Source organism: Cherax quadricarinatus, chromosome 42 (assembly GCF_038502225.1).
Source record: "Cherax quadricarinatus isolate ZL_2023a chromosome 42, ASM3850222v1, whole genome shotgun sequence".
NCBI lineage: Eukaryota > Metazoa > Arthropoda > Malacostraca > Decapoda > Parastacidae > Cherax > Cherax quadricarinatus.
This window is the reverse complement of record NC_091333.1, coordinates 49,439-69,305: the sequence shown is the minus strand read 5'-3', so window position 1 is coordinate 69,305 and position 19,867 is coordinate 49,439. Positions and strand designations below refer to the sequence as shown.

At 39.7% G+C, this 19,867-nt stretch overlaps 1 protein-coding gene across 4 annotated transcripts in view; it reads left to right on the top strand.

The window, feature by feature from the left end:
- The window catches only part of LOC128695558 (ER degradation-enhancing alpha-mannosidase-like protein 2), an 81,446-nt gene that overhangs the window by 49,268 nt on the left and 12,311 nt on the right, over nucleotides 1–19,867 (top strand). For 3 of the 4 annotated variants that reach the window (XM_053786235.2, XM_053786232.2, XM_053786233.2), the window contains 2 exons: nucleotides 3,868–3,959; nucleotides 16,994–17,158. In XM_053786235.2, coding sequence (XP_053642210.2) covers nucleotides 3,868–3,959; nucleotides 16,994–17,158 — 257 coding nt within the window. The remainder of the gene's footprint in view (nucleotides 1–3,867; nucleotides 3,960–16,993; nucleotides 17,159–19,867) is intronic. The other variant, XM_053786234.2, reaches the window with a different exon arrangement.

Here is a 19,867-nt window from a genome sequence, read left to right as displayed (position 1 = left end):
ACCTCCACCACACTTACATTCTGCTCTTCTTCACTCCTAAAAGATGGTATACCTCCCTGGCCAGTGCATGAAATTACCGCCTCCCTTTCTTCCTTAACATTTAAAAGTTCCTCAAAATATTCTCGCCATCTACCTAATACCTCCCTCTCCCCATCTACTAACTCCCCTACTCTGTTTTTAACTGACAAATCCATACTTTCCCTAGGCTTTCTTAACTTGTTTAACTCACTCCAAAATTTTTTCTTATTTTCATTAAAATTTCTTGACAGTGCCTCTCCCACTCTTTCATCTGCTCTCCTTTTGCACTCTCTCACCACTCTCTTCACCTTTCTTTTACTCTCCATATACTCTGCTCTTCTTATAACACTTCTGCTTTGTAAAAACAACCTCTCGTAAGCTACCTTTTTCTCTTTTATCACACCCTTTACTTCATCATTCCACCAATCACTCCTCTTTCCTCCTGCCCCCACCCTCCTATAACCACAAACTTCTGCCCCACATTCTAATACTGCATTTTTAAAACTATTCCAACCCTCTTCAACCCCCCCACTACTCATCTTTGCACTAGCCCACCTTTCTGCCAATAGTCGCTTATATCTCGCCCGAACTTCCTCCTCCCTTAGTTTATACACTTTCACCTCCCTCTTACTTGTTGTTGCCACCTTCCTCTTTTCCCATCTACCTCTTACTCTAACTGTAGCTACAACTAAATAATGATCCGATATATCAGTTGCCCCTCTATAAACATGTACATCCTGGAGCCTACCCATCAACCTTTTATCCACCAATACATAATCTAACAAACTACTTTCATTACGTGCTACATCATACCTTGTATATTTATTTATCCTCTTTTTCATAAAATATGTATTACTTATTACCAAATTTCTTTCTACACATAGCTCAATTAAAGGCTCCCCATTTACATTTACCCCTGGCACCCCAAAATTACCTACTACTCCCTCCATAACATTTTTACCCACTTTAGCATTGAAATCCCCAACCACCATTACTCTCACACTTGATTCAAAACTCCCCACGCATTCACTCAACATTTCCCAGAATCTCTCTCTCTCCTCTACACTTCTCTCTTCTCCAGGTGCATACACGCTTACTATAACCCACTTTTCACATCCAATCTTTATTTTACTCCACATAATCCTTGAATTTATACATTTGTAGTCCCTCTTTTCCTGCCATAGCTTATCCTTCAACATTATTGCTACTCCTTCTTTAGCTCTAACTCTATTTGAAACCCCTGACCTAATCCCATTTATTCCTCTCCATTGAAACTCTCCCACCCCCTTCAGCTTTGTTTCACTTAAAGCCAGGACATCCAGTTTCTTCTCATTCATAACATCCACAATCATCTCTTTCTTATCATTTGCACAACATCCACGCACATTCAGACTTCCCACTTTGACAATTTTCTTCTTCTTATTCTTTTTAGTAATCTTTTCCTGTAAAGGGGTTACTAGCCCATTGTTCCCGGCATTTTAGTTGACTTTTACAACACGCATGGCTTACGGAGGAAAGATTCTTATTCCACTTCCCCATGGATATAAAAGGAAAAGTAATAAGACCAAGAACTATTAAGATAAAATCAAAGAAAACTCAGATGAGTGTGTATAAATAAACGTGTACATGTATGTGTAGTGTGACCTAAGTGTAAGTAGAAGTAGCAAGACGTACCTGTAATCTTGCATATTTATGAGACAGACAAAAGACACCAGCAATCCTACCATCATGTAAAACAATTACAGGCTTTCGTTTTACACTCACTTGGCAGGACGGTAGTACCTCCCTGGGTGGTTGCTGTCTACCAACCTACTACTCATACATATTGTATTTAAATGTATATAAAAGTAATTTGTTTAAGCAAATACCCTAATAACAGTAGAAAATATTACTGTGATGATGAGTGAGAAACTAGTGATGATACTGGAAACAGTAACACTGATAAAAAATTGAGAAATGGCAATGCTGATCAAAGTAGGAAACATGAAATTGATTAAAGTAAGAAATCATGCAATATGAATAGAGATCTTAAGCAAAAGATTTATTGTAGACCAAGTTTTACTCTGAATAAGCATTAAATCTAGTGAATGAAAGGCCAAAATCTAAGCTTATATCTGTCACAGCAGGGAAGAGAGGGAAATGTTAGGAGCCAGTCTAACTTGCAAGATCAAATGATATGAAGAAAAGAATAGTGCTTGCTTATGTCACTTTAAATAGTTGTAGTTAATCCAGTTGTAGTTTTGCAAGAGGTGAAGCCATGTTAAACACGTGTGATTCTGATTTATGCTGTCAATCATTTTTATTAGAATCTCAAAGCATTTTTACTATTTTAACTGTCTTCCTTTTGGTTTTATTCTATGTTATAACATTATGTTCTGTCATTATGAATTACATGTCTATCTTTGTCATGTGTGCAACAAGCATATCTGTGTTCTTGAATACTTGTGTTAGATGTTCCATATTTTTTTTCACATATAGTTTATTGCATCCCAGATAAGGAATGATGTAAATGTCTATACTGATCTCCCTGTTGCTGGTAATTTTTCTGGATATCCATAATTATTTTTTTTCTCCAGTCTGGCAGTCCCACTGTTGCTTGGCATGACTAAGCAGATGGTGATAACGGTGAATGCTTCTATTAAATACACTTTCATTTTTCCCAAATAACTTCTGGGTTCAGATTTTGTGGGCCTTGAGAAGGAAAATTCTGTCCCCACATTTGGTTTTTGTTGTATAATTACAAGTGTATCACATTAGTGGATTTTCTGAAAGTGGGAAACAGGATAATGGTGAAGGGGAAAAACAATGAAAGTTGAAAATGATGAAAATGAGAAAAATAAGCCTTAGTGATAGCAGGAAGTGGCAATGGTGATATACTTAGGTGTATTTTTGACAAACCAGCCATATCTTACCAAAGCAGGGTGACCCCCCCAAAAAAAAAGAAAATCAAAAGACTGTCTTTTTACATTTAGTAATTTATACAGAAGGGTTTACTAGCCCTTTGCTTCTGGCATTATAGTTGCCTCTTATGACACATGTGGCTTATGCATGTGTAGTGTGACCTAAGTGTAAGTAGATGTAGCAAGATATACCTGTTATCTCGCATATTTATGAGACAGAAAAAAGACACCAGCAATCTTACCATCATGAAGAACAAAAAGGCACAGTACCGTGACTGGAACAATACACAAATGTTTATGAGACATGTTTATGAGACAGAAAAAAGACACCAGCAGTCTTACCATCATGAAGAACAAAAAGGCACAATACTGTGACTGGAACAATATACAAATAACCCGCACATAGGAGAGGCTTACAATGATGTTTCAGTCCGACTTGGACCATTTATAAATGGTCCAAGTTGGACCGAAAGGTTGTTGTAAGCTCCTCTCTCCTATGTGCGGGTTATTTGTGTATGAATCTTACCGTCATGTAAAACAATTACAGGTTTCCATTTCACACTCATTTTTTTAGGACAGTAGTACCTCCCTGGGTGGTTGCTGTCTCCCAGCCCAGATACTTAAGAAATGTGGTGATGAAACAGAAGTGGGAAATGGTAATAATGATAAACATGGGAAGCAGGGTAATCATTATGAAAGTATGACCTGGTGAAGGTAATTTAAGTAGAAAATTTTAATGGTGATAAAAGTGGGAAATGGTAATGATGATGAATTTAAGATAAGGTAATGATAGTAAAATGGAGATATGCTAATAATGATGAGAGTGAAATATGGTGAAGAATAAAATGGGACAAGGTAATGATAAGTAAAATGTGATACATTAATGTTGATGGAAGTTGGATAAGGTATATTGATAATATAATTTTCTAATACTGCACTGTATTTGCAGGTGATATTAATTCTGCACAGAAGATAATATTCAATTACCATCAAGTATGGAAACAATTTGGATTTACTCCAGAATTTTATAACATTCCACAGGTGAGAAATGTGTGAATTCATTGCAATATAATGAAATAAATTTTATTATTCCCTGTTTAATTTTTTTTTTTTTTTTGTTTTTTTTTGCATATCAGTGAATTTTTTAAATACAGAGTGTGACACAAGGTACTTTACTGAGAATAATTGTATTTATATTTGACTACAATTGCTGACAATTGTTTTAATATGATGGTTGCAGTAGTAAGTTGGATAGCTTGCAGTTAAATAGAAAAATTAGTCTGTGTAGTGTTAAACCTTTTATTTGTGTTTTACATGGCTTCACTATGAATAGAATTTGATTACATTTGTGCCTCACTTGCTGACTCAAGACCAGCATTTTCTGATCAAAAAACAACATGGAAGCCATTCCTCACTGTCTCTAATCTCCACATCTAGCCATCCCTGTGACTTCCCTTTTTTTCACAAAAATAAAAATATCACTCAAGGGTCGGCATTGTAAAGATGCAGAGATTCAGCAAAATCACAAGCTGATGTAGACACCATTAGGAAAGATTAGTTCCAGAAATGTTTAGAGAAGTGGCAGAGGTACTGGGATCAGTGTACAGCCTCTCAAGGAGAGTACTTCAGGGAGACAACTTCAACTTGGTGATTAGGTAAGCCTATATATTTTTTTTCATGGCATTCCAGGAACTTTTTGATAACATTTTGTACATATATATATTATTCTTCTTTCAACAAACCAGCCATATCCCACAGAGGCAGGGTGGCCCAAAAAGAAAAACAAAAGTTTCTATTTTTAAATATAGTAATTTATACAGGATAAGGGGTTACTAGCCCCTTGTTACCAGCATTTTTGTCACCTCTTACAACACACATGGCTTACAGAGGAAGGATTCTTCTCCACTTCCCCATGGAGAACTTGCATACATACATTTTTTTATTTTTATTAACACACCGGCTGATTCCCACCAAGGCAGGGTGGCCCGAAAAAGAAAAACTTTCATCATTCACTCCATCACTGTCTTGCCAGAGGGGTGCTTTACACTACAGTTTATAAAACTGCAACATTAACACCCCTCCTTCAGAGTGCAGACACTGTACTTCCCATCTCCAGGACTCAAGTCCAGCCTGCCGGTTTCCCTGAATCCCTTCTTAAATGTTACTTTGCTCACACTCCAACAGCACGTTAAGTATTAAAAAACCATTTGTCTCCATTCACTCCTATCAAATACGCTCATGCATGCTTGCTGGAAGTCCAAGCCCCTCGCACACAAAACCTCCTTTACCCCCTCCCTCCAACCTTTCCTAGGCCGACCCCTACCCCGCCTTCCCTCCACTACAGATTGATACACTCTTGAAGTCATTGTGTTTTGTTCCATTCTCTCTACATACATATATGAAAAATTGATTGCTAAAAGCAGTAGAGTTTTTTAAGAGGAGAGTGAGGCTCAGGAGAGGAAAGGACTATTTTCCATTAATTAAAAGCAGATCTTAGTCACAGCTGTGTGACACCACCATGGTTGTGTAGTATATTTATAGATAGTATTGTAGAGGAAGTAACTGCAAGGGTGTTGAGAGGTGTGGCATTGAAAGATGATGAATCTGATATGAAGTGGAAGTTGTCAGGGTTGTTCTTTACCAGTGACAAGGCTCTTTTCAGAGATTCTTTAGACAAGCTGCAAGGGTTAGTGGATAAATTTGGAAGGAAAAGAAGGAATTTATAAATGATCATAGGAAATGGCAAGGTGATGGGAATAATAAAAAGCCTAGACAGTGAAAAATTAGTGGGAGTTAGTATGAAGGAAGCAGTTGTACAGTATATTAAGATATTGGATCTATGAAAAATGGGGTGAGTCATACAGTAGACGAGGGGTAAAAAGATAGGTGATGTGTTGAGGCACCTGCAGAAAGTGAATGTACCAGAATATAGTGGTACCAACACTTATGTGTGTGGCATGGGCTTGAAATGTTGCAACAAGGAGGCTAAAGGCACTAGAGATGACATGTTTGAGAGCAATGTATGATGCGAATATTATACAAAGAATTTGGAGCATAGAAATTAGATGATAGTGTGTTGGTTAGAAGTTGAGTGGTTTAGGCATTTAGAAAGGATGGGGTAGAATATGATAATTATGAAGGTTAATGAATCAGGCATTGAAAGGACAGAGGAGCAGAGGATCATCACAAAGAGTTGACGGGAGGGGGTAAAGAAGGTTTTGAGTGCTGGGGGCTTCAGCATCTGGCAAGCTTGTGTGGGCATTTCAAATTAGATTGAGTGGAGATTAATTTTTATGGCCTGACATCCCCTCAAGGAACATTGAAGGGCTGTTGATCCAAGGAACTCTACTTACCCTTTTCTTCCTTGAATCAGATCTGAATGCTTCCCATTCTGCAGGTGATATGCCCCCTATGGGTTTATTACTTTTATTATTCTTTCAACAAACCAGCCGTATCCCACCGAGGCAGGGTGGACCAACAAGAAAAACCATTAACTTTAGTAATGTATACAGGAAAAGGGGGTTACAAGCCCCTTGCTCCTGGCATGTTAGTTCCCTCTTACGACATGCATGGCCTACGGAGGAAGAATTCTGTTCCACTTTCCCATGGAGAATATTATTATTATTATTATTTTTATTTTTCAACACTCTAGCCATCTCTCAGTGAAGTAGGGTGACCCAAAAAAGAAAGAAACACTTTCACCATAATTCTCACATAATCACTGTCTTTGCAGAGGTGCCCAGATATGACAGTTTAGAAGTCACTAAACAGCCAATATCCCAAACCCCTTCTTGAAAGTGTAGGCATTGTACTTCCCAACTCCTGGCTAACTGGTTTCCCTGAATCCTTTCACAAAATATTACCCTGCTCACGCTCCATCAGCTTGTCAGGTCCCAAAAAGCATTCGTCTCCATTCACTCCTATCTAACATGCTCACACATGCCTGGTGTATGTCCAGGCCCCTTGCACACAAAACCTCTTTTACTTCCTTCCTTTCTTAGGATGACTCCTACCCCTCCTCCCCTCTACTACAGATTTATACACCCTCAAAGTCATTCTCTTTTGCTCCATCCTCTCTAAATATAATAATAATAATAATAATAATAATAATAATAATAATAATAATAATATCTTTATTTCTACAAGTACATGTACAAGGTACACAGGCCTAGCTGACATCACTGACATACTACTATATAGAAAGCCGCTTCTTATGCAGAGCATTTAGGACAAATTAGGTGAATTTTGTCACAGAATGCCACCCACACCAGTCGCCTAACACCCAGGTACCCATTTTACTGATGGGGAAAATAGACAACCGGTGTAAAGAAAACTGATGGGGAACATAGACAACTGGTGTAAAGAAACACACCTGATGTTTCTACCCATGCCGGGAATCGAACCTGGACACTCGCTGTGTGAAGCGAGAGTTGTAGCCACCAGGCCACGGGGCAAACCGCCTCAGTAACCCCTCTTCAGCCCTCTGAACAGTGATATTTTTTGTAACTCCACACCTCCTCCTAATTTCCACACTACGAATTCTCTGCATAATATTTATACAACACAGTGCCCTTAGTCGTGACATCTACACTGCCTCCAGCCTCCTCCTCATTGCAGCAATCACAACCCATACTTCACACCCATATAAGAGTGTTGGTACCACTATACTTTCATACATTTCCTTCTTTGCCTCCATAGATAATGTTTTTTGTCTCCATAGACACCTCAAAGTGCCACTTGCCTTTTTTCCTTCATCACTTCTATGCTTAATCTCATCCTTCATAAAACCATCTGCTGACAAATCTACTCCCAAATAACTGAACACATTCACTCCTTCCATACTCCCTCCCTCCAATGTGATATCCAATTTTTCTTTGCCTAACTCTTTTGATACCCTCATCACCTTATTCTGATCTATGTTCACTTTCAACTTTATTTACACACCCTCCCAAACTCTTCCACTAACCTTTGCAGCTTCTTTTTTAGAATCTCCCAAAAGCACAGTATCATCAGGAAAAAGTAACTGATAACTCCCATTTTATATTTCTTTCTTTCAACAAACCAGCTGTATCCCACCAAAGCAGGGTGGTCCAAAAAAGAAAAAAAAGTGTCTTTTTTTTTAACTTGAGTAATGTATTCAGGAGAAGGGTTTACTAGCCCCTTGGTCCCGGCACTTTAGTGGCCTCTTACATCATGCATAGCTTATAGAAGAATTCTGTTCCACTTCCCCATGGAGAATTTTGTATTTGATTCCTCATAATTTAATCCCATCCCTATCTCCAACACCCTAGCATTTACTTCTTTTACAACTCCATCTATAAATATGTTAAACAACCATGGTAACATTTCACACCTATCTAAGGCCTACTTTTACTGGAAAGTAATCTCCCTCTCTCCTGCACACCCTAACCTGAGCCCCACTATCCCCATAAAAACTCTTTACAGTATTTAGTAACTTACTACCTATTCTATACATTTGCAACATCTGCCACATTGTTCCCCAATCCACCCTATCATATGACTTTTCTAAATTCATAAATGCAATGAAAACATGCCTACCTTTATCTAAATATTGTTCGCTTATATGCTTCAATGTAAACACTTGATCTACACATCCCCTACACATTCTTAAGCTTCCTTGTTCATTTGCAATCATGCTCTCTGTTTTATCTGGTATACTCAGTAAACTTGTTCCTCTATGACTCACGAAATCGTAATGACATGATTGCAAACAAACCATACCACGGGCGGGGATAGAACCCGCGATCAGAACTTGATGGTCTGGAGTTTTGAGACTCTCTGATCGCGGGTTCTATCCCTACCCGTGGTATGGTTTGTTCCTGTATAATTTTTACAATCTCTTTTGTCCCCCCTTTCCCTTATATAAAGGAATTATACATGCTTTCTGCCAGTCCCTAGGTACCTTCCCCTTTTTCAAACTTTTATTGAACAAAAGTACCAGCCACTCTAACACTATATCTTCCCCCTGCTTTTAATATTTCTGTCATGATCCCATCAGTTACAGCTGCTTTACCCCCTTTCATTCTACCTAATGCCTCACACATCTCCCCCACACTCACAGCCAGCTCTTCTTCACTCCTAAAAGATGTTATACCTCCCTGGTGAATGCATGAAATTACTGCCTCCTTTTATTCATCAACAATTAACAATTACTCAAAATATTTCCACCATCTTCCCAATACCTCTAACTTCCCATCTACTAACTTCCCTATTTTGTTTTTAACTGTCTAATCCATTTGTTCCCTAGGCTTTCTTAACCTATTTATCTCCAAAAATTTTTTTGTATTCTCAGCAAAATTTGTTGACAGTGCCTTACCCACTCTATCAGTTGCTTTCCTTTTTGCACTCCCTCACCACTCTCTTTGTCTTTCTTTTACTCTCTTATTTCACTTTGTTCTGTAAAAATGACCTTTTTCTTTATTATCACACCATTTACCTCATCATTCCACCAATCACTTCTCTTTCCTCCTTCACCCACCCTCCTATAACCACAAACTTCTGCTGTGCATTCTAACACTGCCTTTTTAAAACTATCCCACCCCTCTTCAACTCCCATACTACCTTTGCTCTCATTAGCCCAGCTTTCTCTCAGTAGTTGTTTTTGTCTCACCCTAACTTCCTTCTCCCTTAGTTTATAAACTTTCACCTCTTGCTCTTATTTGCTGTTGGCATTTTCTGTTTTCTCCATCTATCTCTTACTCTAACTGTAGCCACAACTAAATAATGATGTGATATATCTGTTGCCCCTCTATAAACATGCACATCCTGAAGTCTACCCATCGACCTTTTATCCACCATTATATATTCTAATAAACTACTTTCATTATGTGCTATATCATATCTTGTATGCTTATACTTCTTCTTTCAACAAATCGGTCGTATCCCACCGAGGCAGGGTGGCCAAAAAAGAAAAACAAAAGTTTCTCTTTTTAAATTTAGTAATTTATACAGGAGAAGGGGTTACTAGCCCCTTGCTCCCGGCATTTTAGTCGCCTCTTATAACACGCATGGCTTACGGAGGAAAAATTCTGTTCCACTTCCCCATGGAGATGAGAGGGAATAAACAAGAACAAGAACTAGAAAGAAAATTGAAAAAACCAAGAGGGGTGTGTATATATATGCTTGTACATGTATGTGTAGTGTGACCTAAGTGTAAGTAGAAGTAGCAAGACGTACCTGAAATCTTGCATGTTTATGAGACAGAAAAAAGACACCAGCAATCCTACCATCATGTAAAACAATTACAGGCTTCCGTTTCACAATCACTTGGCAAGACGTAGTACCTCCCTGGGCGGTTGCTGTCTACCAATCTACTACCTAGGATACTTATACTTCTTTCTTTCTTTCAACACACCGGCCGTATCCCACCGAGGCAGGGTGGCCCAAAAGGAAAAACGAAAGTTTCTCCTTTTACATTTAGTAATACATACAGGAGAAGGGGGTTACTAGCCCCTTGCTCCCGGCATTTTAGTCGCCTCATACAACACGCATGGCTTACGGAGGAAGAATTCTGTTCCACTTCCCCATGGAGATAAGAGGAAATAAACAAGAACAAGAACTAGTAAGAAAATAGAAGAAAACCCAGAGGGGTGTGTGTATATATATGCTTGTACATGTATGTGTAGTGTGACCTAAGTGTAAGTAGAAGTAGCAAGACGTACCTGAAATCTTGCATGTTTATGAGACAGAAAAAAGACACCAGCAATCCTACCATCATGTAAAACAATTACAGGCTTCCGTTTCACAATCACTTGGCAAGACGTAGTACCTCCCTGGGCGGTTGCTGTCTACCAATCTACTACCTAGGATACTTATACTTGTATACTTAAAATATGTATTACTTATTACTGGTACTGCCCTTGATGCTGGCTATGTAGTCAGAAACTGTAAGGCTGGAGGTGATGTCCTGGTAGTCAGTAAATGTGGGGCTGATAGTGCTGTCCTGGTAGACAGTAATGGTGAAGCTGGAGGTGCTGTCCTGGGAGACAGTAATGGTGAAGCTGGAGGTGCTGTCCTGGGAGACAGTAAGGGTGAAGCTGGAGGTGCTGTCCTGGGAGACAGTAATGGTGAAGCTGGAGATTTTGTCCAGGTAGTCGGGAATTATACGCAGGAAGGAATGCATATAAATGACCTCATGGGAGACAGGAGCCGTAGTGGGGAAACAAGTGTAGTCAAAGATAAGATAAAACCAATATTGCAAACTAGAAATACCACAGGAAATAGCAAACAAGAGGACTCCACTAGCAATAGTGAGGATATATTACCAAAAACAACTGGTGGGAGCTCCATTGTTGGTGCTAGGGAGGATAGGAATAAGACAGGTAAACATGCACCAACAGGGAATACAGTCACAGAAACCCAAGGCAAACGGAAACCAAGCCTGTGCACATACTATACACTTGGTATCTGCAGGCATGGGAAATCTGGAAAAACAGATGGGACATGCAACTATGACCACCCTAGAAAATGCCATGCCCATATGACAACAGGAAAATGCAAACTCCCTTCCTGTAAGCTTTTTCACCCTGAAATGTGTACCTCTTCAGTGCAGGAAAGACTGTGCTATAACTTAAATTGCCAGGCACACCATCTAAAGGGGGCAAAAAGATACAAAACATCCAGGCCATGGGAAAACCTGGGTAGCCACAGCCACTCAAGAGGGAGAGGTTTTTTAGTACCAGGAAGGAAAAAAAACTGGCAGGAAATGGCAGAAATCGTACACCAAATCCAGTCATTCCTGGAGTGGAACCACAGTCGATGGCCTCCACTCCAAATCAACAGATACAGATACTAATGCCAGAAAAAAAATCCCCCTCCTCAGTACCAACAATACCACCAGTCCGATGACATTCTTCTTTGCAAATATACAGGGTCTAAAGCCAGCAACAAACAACAAAATACCTTTCATCCGTGGACTGCTTGCAGAGGCAAAGGCAATGTTTGCGGCTTTCACTGAGACCCACATAAAGGATCACTTGGACAATGAAATATGGATCCCAGGTTACAACCTATACAGATGCAACAGAGTGAACAGGCAAAAGGGGAAGGAAGTTGGCCTGTACATTGCAGAGTCACTTGTTTGCACAGAACTGCTTAATGCCTCAAATGATGTAGTGGAAGTTTTAGCAGTAAAGATCGAGAACCAAAACCTAGTCATTGTGGTAGTCTACAAGCCTCAGGATGCAACATCCCAGCAATTCCAGGAACAGCTGTTAAAAATTGACCACTGTCTGGAAAATCTGCCAGCTCCTGCACCCAACATCTTGCTCCTGGGAAATTTCAACTTACGGCACCTAAAATGGAGGAATATAGCAAATAATGTTGTTGCAGTAATAACACCAGGAGGCAGCTCTGATGAAAACTCGCACTCACACGAGCTTTTAAATCTCTGCACAAAATTCAATTTAAACCAGCAAATAATAGAGCCTACTAGACTGGAGAATACACTAGACCTCATCTTCACTAGCAATGATGATCTGATACGAAATGTCACCATATCAAAAACAATATACTCAGATCACAACATAATTGAGGTTCAGACATGTATGTGTGGAGCCCCAGACCGACATAATGAGATTAGTCACGAGGGAGCATTCACCAAATTCAACTTCAATAACAAAAACATAAAGTGGGACCAAGTAAACAAAGTCCTAACCGATATAAGCTGGGAAGATATACTAAGCAACACAGACCCCAACTTATGCCTAGAGCAGATTAACTCAGTGGCACTCGATGTATGCACAAGGCGTATTTCTCTAAAAAAAAGGAGCAGAAGATGTAAAATAGAAAGAGACAGGCGCTCCCTTTACAGGCGACGGAAAAGAATAACAGAGCGGCTAAAAGAGGTCAATATATCTGAAATGCGTAGGGAGACACTGGTCAGAGAAATAGCAAGCATCGAACTCAAGCTAAAGGAATCTTATAGGAGTCAGGAATCGCGGGAAGAACTAAAAGCCATAAATGAAATCGAAAGAAACCCAAAGTATTTCTTCTCCTATGCCAAATCAAAGTCGAGAACAACATCCAGTATTGGGCCCCTACTTAAACAAGATGGGTCCTACACAGATGACAGCAAGGAAATGAGTGAGGTACTCAAGTCCCAATATGACTCAGTTTTTAGCAAGCCGCTAACCAGACTGAGAGTCGAAGATCAAAATGAATTTTTTATGAGAGCCACAGAATTTGGTTAACACAAGCCTATCTGATGTTATCCTGACGCCAAATGACTTCGAACAGGCGATAAATGACATGCCCATGCACTCTGCCCCAGGGCCAGACTCATGGAACTCCGTGTTCATCAAGAACTGCAAGAAGCCCCTATCATGAGCTTTTACCATCCTATGGAGAGGGAGCATGGACACGGGGGTCGTCCCACAGTTACTAAAAACAACAGACATAGCCCCACTCCACAAAGGGGGCAGTAAAACAACAGCAAAGAACTACAGACCGATAGCATTAACATCCCATATCATAAAAATCTTTGAAAGGGTCCTAAGAAGCAAGATCACCACCCATCTAGAAACCCATCAATTGCACAACCCAGGGCAACATGGGTTTAGAACAGGTCGCTCCTGTCTGTCTCAACTATTGGATCACTACGACAAGGTCCTAGATGCACTAGAAGACAAAAAGAATGCAGATGTAATATATACAGACTTTGCAAAAGCCTTCGACAAGTGTGACCATGGCGTAATAGCGCACAAAATGCGTGCTAAAGGAATAAGAGGAAAAGTCGGTCGATGGATCTATAATTTCCTCACTAACAGAACACAGAGAGTAGTAGTCAACAGAGTAAAGTCCGAGGCAGCTACGGTGAAAAGCTCTGTTCCACAAGGCACAGTACTCGCTCCCATCTTGTTCCTCATCCTCATATCTGACATAGACAAGGATGTCAGCCACAGCACCGTGTCTTCCTTTGCAGATGACACCCAAATCTGCATTACAGTGTCTTCCATTGCAGATGCTGCAAGGTTCCAGGCAGACATCAACCAAATCTTTCAGTGGGCTGCAGAAAACAATATGAAGTTCAACGATGAGAAATTTCAATTACTCAGATATGGTAAACATGAGGAAATTAAATCTTCATCAGAGTACAAAACAAATTCTGGCCACAAAATAGAGCGAAACACCAACGTCAAAGACCTGGGAGTGATCATGTCAGAGGATCTCACCTTCAAGGACCATAACATTGTATCAATCGCATCTGCTAGAAAAATGACAGGATGGATAATGAGAACCTTCAAAACTAGGGAGGCCAAGCCCATGATGACACTCTTCAGGTCACTTGTTCTATCTAGGCTGGAATATTTCTGCACACTAACAGCACCTTTCAAGGCAGGTGAAATTGCTGACCTAGAAAATGTACAGAGAGCCTTCACGGCATGCATAACGGAGATAAAACACCTCAATTACTGGGAGCACTTGAGGTTCCTGAATCTGTATTCCCTGGAATGCAGGTGGGAGAGTTACATGATTATATACACCTGGAAAATCCTAGAGGGACTAGTACCGAACTTGCACACGAAAATCACTCACTACGAAAGCAAAAGACTTGGCAGACGATGCAACATCCCCCCAATGAAAAGCAGGGGTGTCACTAGCACGTTAAGAGACCATACAATAAGTGTCAGGGGCCCGAGACTGTTCAACTGCCTCCCAGCATACATAAGGGGGATTACCAACAGACCCTTGGCAGTCTTCAAGCTGGCACTGGACAAACATCTAAAGTCGGTTCCTGACCAGCCAAGCTGTGGCTCGTACGTTGGTTTGCGTGCAGCCAGCAGTAACAGCCTGGTTGATCAGGCTCTGATCCACCAGGAGGCCTGGTCACAGACCGGGCCGTGGGGGCGTTGACCCCCGGAACTCTCTCCAGGTAAACTCCAGGTAATATATAATTAAAGGCCTCCATTTTCATTTTAACCTGGTATCCCAAACTTACCTACTACTCCCTCCACAACAGTTTTACCCATTTTAGTATTCTCTTGCTTGGTTCAAAACTCGCACACACTCAACATCTCCCAAAATCTCTCTCTCTCTCTCTACACCTCTCTTCTCCAGGTGTATAAACACTTGCTATAATCCACTTTTAACATCCCACCCTTATTTTACTCCACATAATCCTAGAATTTATACATTTATATTCTCTCTTTTTCCTGCTGTTACATTATTTCCTGCCATAACACCATTGCTACTCTTTCCTTAGCTCTTTTCCTGCCATAATGTTATTGCTACTCCTTCCTTAGCTCTAACTGTTTGAAAACCCTAGCCTAATCCCATTTATTTCCCCCCACTGAAACTCTCCTACCCCTTTCCACTTTGTTTTGCATATAGCCATGACATCCAGCTTCTTCTTCTTCTTACTATTATTATTAAAACTAAGTGCTAAACCCACCAAGGTCATACAGTGCTGCCTTATGGGCTTAGCACTTCCCCTTGATTTTGTTTTTCAACAAACCGGCCGTATCCCACCAAAGCAGGGTGGCCCAAAAAGAAAAACGAAAGTTTCTCTTTTTAAATTTAGTAATTTATACAAGAGAAGGGGTTACTAGCCCCTTGCCCCCTGCATTTTAGTCGCCTCTTACAACACGCATGGCTTACATAAGAACATAAGAAAGAAAGAACACTGCAACAGGCCTACTGACCCATGCAGAGCAGGTCCATGTCCCTCCCTCCCCCCGGATTAGCCCAATGACCCACCCAGTCTGGTCACCTCCACTCGAGGATGGAGCATGGCATCAGACACAGCAGCACAAGCTAATCAGGCCCAACTCACACCCACCCACACCCACCCACACCCACTCATGTATTTATCTAACCTATTTTTAAAACTACACAACGTTTTAGCCTGAATAACTGTACTCGGGAGTTTGTTCCACTCATCCACGACTCTATTACCAAACCAGTGCTTTACTATATCCTTCCTGAATCTGAATTTTTCCAACTTGAAACCATTGCTGCGAGTCCTGTCTTGGCTGGAAATTTTCAGCACGCTATTTACATCCCCTTTATTTATTCCTGTTTTTCATTTATACGCCTCAATCATATCCCCCCTAATTCTATGCCTTTCGAGAGAGTGCAGATTCAGGGCCCTCAGTCTATTCTCATAGGGAAGATTTCTGATACATGGGACCATCTTTGTCATCCTCCTCTGTACGTTTTCCAGAGCATTTATATCCATTCTGTAATACGGTGACCAGAACTGAGCAGCCTAGTCTAAATGAGGCCTAACCAAGGATATATAGAGTTGAAGAACAACTCTAAGAATTCTGTTCCATTTCCCCATGGAGATAAGACGAAATAAACAAGAACAAGAACTAGAAAGAAAATAGCAGAAAATCCAGAGGGGTGTGTGTATATATATATATGCTTGTATATGTATGTGTAGTGTGACCTAAGTGTAAGTAAAAGTAGCAAGACTTACCCGAAATCTTGCATGTTTATGAGACAGAAAAAAGGACACCAGCAATCCTACCATCATGTAAAACAATTACAGGCTTTTGTTTTACACTCACTTGGCAGGACGGTAGTACCTCCCTGGGCGGTTGCTGTTTACCAACCTACTACGTATAACTTCCCCTTGATTACAATAAATAAAATAAATGTGCCTTGATGGGCTATTGTATTGTAAACAAGGCAACATTTAAAGGGATTCAGGAAAACCAATTAGCCGCCAGACTTGAGGCTTGGAGATGGGAAGTACAGGTGTTTGCACTGAAGGAGGGGTGAAGATGTTGCAGTTCAAAGGGTCATTTGAATTTTAATGTTTTTTAATTTTGGCAAGGTAGCTATTGAATGTATGATTGTAAATGCGTTTTCTGGGTCATCGTACCTTGGTGGGAGACAATCGGTGTCTTAAAAAGACTGTATACACGTATAGTTCATAAATACTGCCGCAGCTTCCGTTGTTAGTGTTGTGGTGCTCGTCACTCCACCTGATGAGAATGGGGTCATCTTAGGGTGTCAGGTGTGGAGGTGCTGCCTTCTTGGATAGAAGCAGTAATTAACTTAAAATTTAGTGTTTCATATGCTGTACTTAATTATAAATTTACTTTCAGGCTGAAGCTCCAGTCAATCGTGAAGGTTATCCATTGCGACCAGAGCTTATAGAATCTCTAATGTATCTATATCAGGCTACCAAGGATGATACATTTCTTGAGATGGGTGCTGATATTCTGACAAGTATACAACATACTGCTAAAACTGAGTGTGGTTATGCTACAGTAAGAAGGCAATTTAATATGTATATTATTTCTGTTAAACTTATTAAGTGACTGTTAATTGGTAATATAACATTAACCCCTTCACTGTCCAAATGCCCAGAGTTAACCCTTTCACTGTCCAAATGCCCAGAGTTAACCCTTTCGCTGTCCAGACCCCACCATTTCTTCTGAAATGGTAGAATGCTTTTCTGGAGATAATGACACCAAAAGTATGAAATTTTGTAGAAAATTTACAGAATTATGAAGGCACAATGTTTGTGATCTGGGTGCAATTTGTGCATTGGCAGTTTTGCCCACTTTGAGTCCAATTTTAACCCTTTCAAGGTTCACATCCCCTGTCAGAAAATTGCTCTCAGGGTCCAAGAATTTGAAAACAAAAAAAATTCTATTAGATTAAAAGAGTATATTTTAGTAAAATAAAGGTTGGATGTGAAAAGTGGGATATAGTAAGTGTTTATGCACCTGGAGAAGAAAGAAGAGAGAAGTGTAGAGGAAAGAGAGAGATTTTGGGAAATGTTGAGTGAGTGCATGGGGAGTTTTGAGCCAAGTGAGAGAATACTTGTGGTTGTGGATCTCAATACTAAAGTGGGTAAAAATGTTGTAGAAGGAGTACAGTGGAACCTTGGTTTTCATGATTAATCCGTTCCAGAGAGACTGACAAAACCCAGAAATCACGAAACCCAAAATAATTTTCCTTATAAGAAATAATGTAAATTCAATTAATCCGTTTCAGGCACCCAAAAGTTATAAAAAAAATGCATTTTATAGAGAATAACTATAGTTTTACATATAAAAAAATGAGAAATAAATATAAAGCACTAATGAAATGGATAAATGAACATTTAAATCATTTTTACCTTTATTGAAGAATCTTGATGGCATATGGAGGGAGGAGAGTTTATTGTTTGGAGACAGGACAGAATGCTTAAATATAATGCTAATATCAACTCTTTGGCTTATTTATCTATCACATTTTATTTAATATGACTTAACATAGAAACATGATATAAACATGATATAAGCAATATAAACAATATAAAAAACATAGAAACATGGTATATACTCTAGAATGAATAAAAACAGTTGTCCCTCGATAATCGTAAGGCTCGATACTCGTAATTTTCGAAAATCGTAACATTTTCGTCAAAACAATGGCTTGCGAATCATCGTTTGACTCGCAAATAGTCATTCGTCTGGGATGTGTACACACAGCCCCGAGCCACCTCTCACTCCATTCCCAGCCAGTGTGCCATTGTTTATCAGTGAGTGAGGATGATCCCACGAGTTCATACAATACTTTTCATAATATTCCATTCGTTTTAGTGCTTGAAACTGCTAAATAGTGCCAGCCTTTTGGTAAAGAATGTGAGAAACACATATAATTTAAAAAAAAGTTTGTAGAAAAATACAAAGGTGGTGGTAGTAGAGTGGAAGCAGTTGTGATAGTGGTAGAGGGTGGTAGTGGTTGTAATGGTGGTAGAGGGTGCCTTTTTCAGTGATTCAGCAATTCTACTAACTCCTCCAATGTTGTTGGAGTTATATAGGGCTACAGAAAGCACCGCCGCCTCATTATGAACGGCTTACTCTCAGTGGCCCTTATACACCCAACAGCAACACAACACCTCTCATGACATATATAATGCCTTATTTTATTCATTCTAGAGTATATTCCATGCTTCTATGTTATTAATATTGTTTATTATGTCATATTAGTTGAATTGTGATAGATAAATAAGTCATAGAGTTGATATTAGTGTTATATTCTCCAACAATAAACTCACCATTCCTCCCTTACACAAACAAGTCTTCAATAGGGGTAAGTGTGATGTTAAATAAGAACATAATTTAAGAAAGGAGAAACACTGCAACAGGCTTGCTGGCCCATACTAGGCAGGTCCTTCACAAATCCAACTCACTAACAGAACAAATGCTACCTAAGCAATAAGCTCAGGTGCAAGTCCGACTCAAATCCAACCCCTCTCACTCATGTATTTATCCAACCTAAATTTGAAACTACCCAAGCCATAGCTTTTAGAACATAAGAAAGAAGGAACACTGCAATAGGCCTGTTGGCCCATACTAGGCAGGTCCTTCACAAATCCAACCCACTAACAGCATAACTGCTACCCAAGCAATAAACTTTGATAAACCTATTTACTCACGTGCAAGCGCGATTCAAATCCAACCCCTCTCACTCATGTATTTATCCAACCTAAATTTGAAACTACCCAATGTTTTAGCTTTGATCACCCTACTAGGCAGACTGTTCCACTCATCAAGTACCCCTATTACCAATGTTCATTTATACATTTTATTAGTGCTTTACATTTATTTGGCATTCTTTTCTGCATGTAAATCTATATTTAAGCTAGGGAAGTGACCCCTGAAGTGACCTAGAGTCCTTATGGAGGGGGATTCCCCTTCCAAACAATAATCTCTCTTCCCTCTCTCCTCCTCCCTGTCTTCCATTCATCAACAACAGCCTTCAATAAAGGTAACTGTCATGTTGAATGTTCATTCTTTTGTGCATGTAAATCTATCTTTAAGGTAAAAAAGAAAATTGTTGTTGATACTTCTGGGTGTCTGGAACGAATTAATTGGATTTACATTATTTCTAATGGGGAAAATGGATTAAAAAAGCGTCAATTTCGATAATAGTCACACTTCCAGGAACGGATTAATTACGAAAAACGAGGGACCACTGTATGT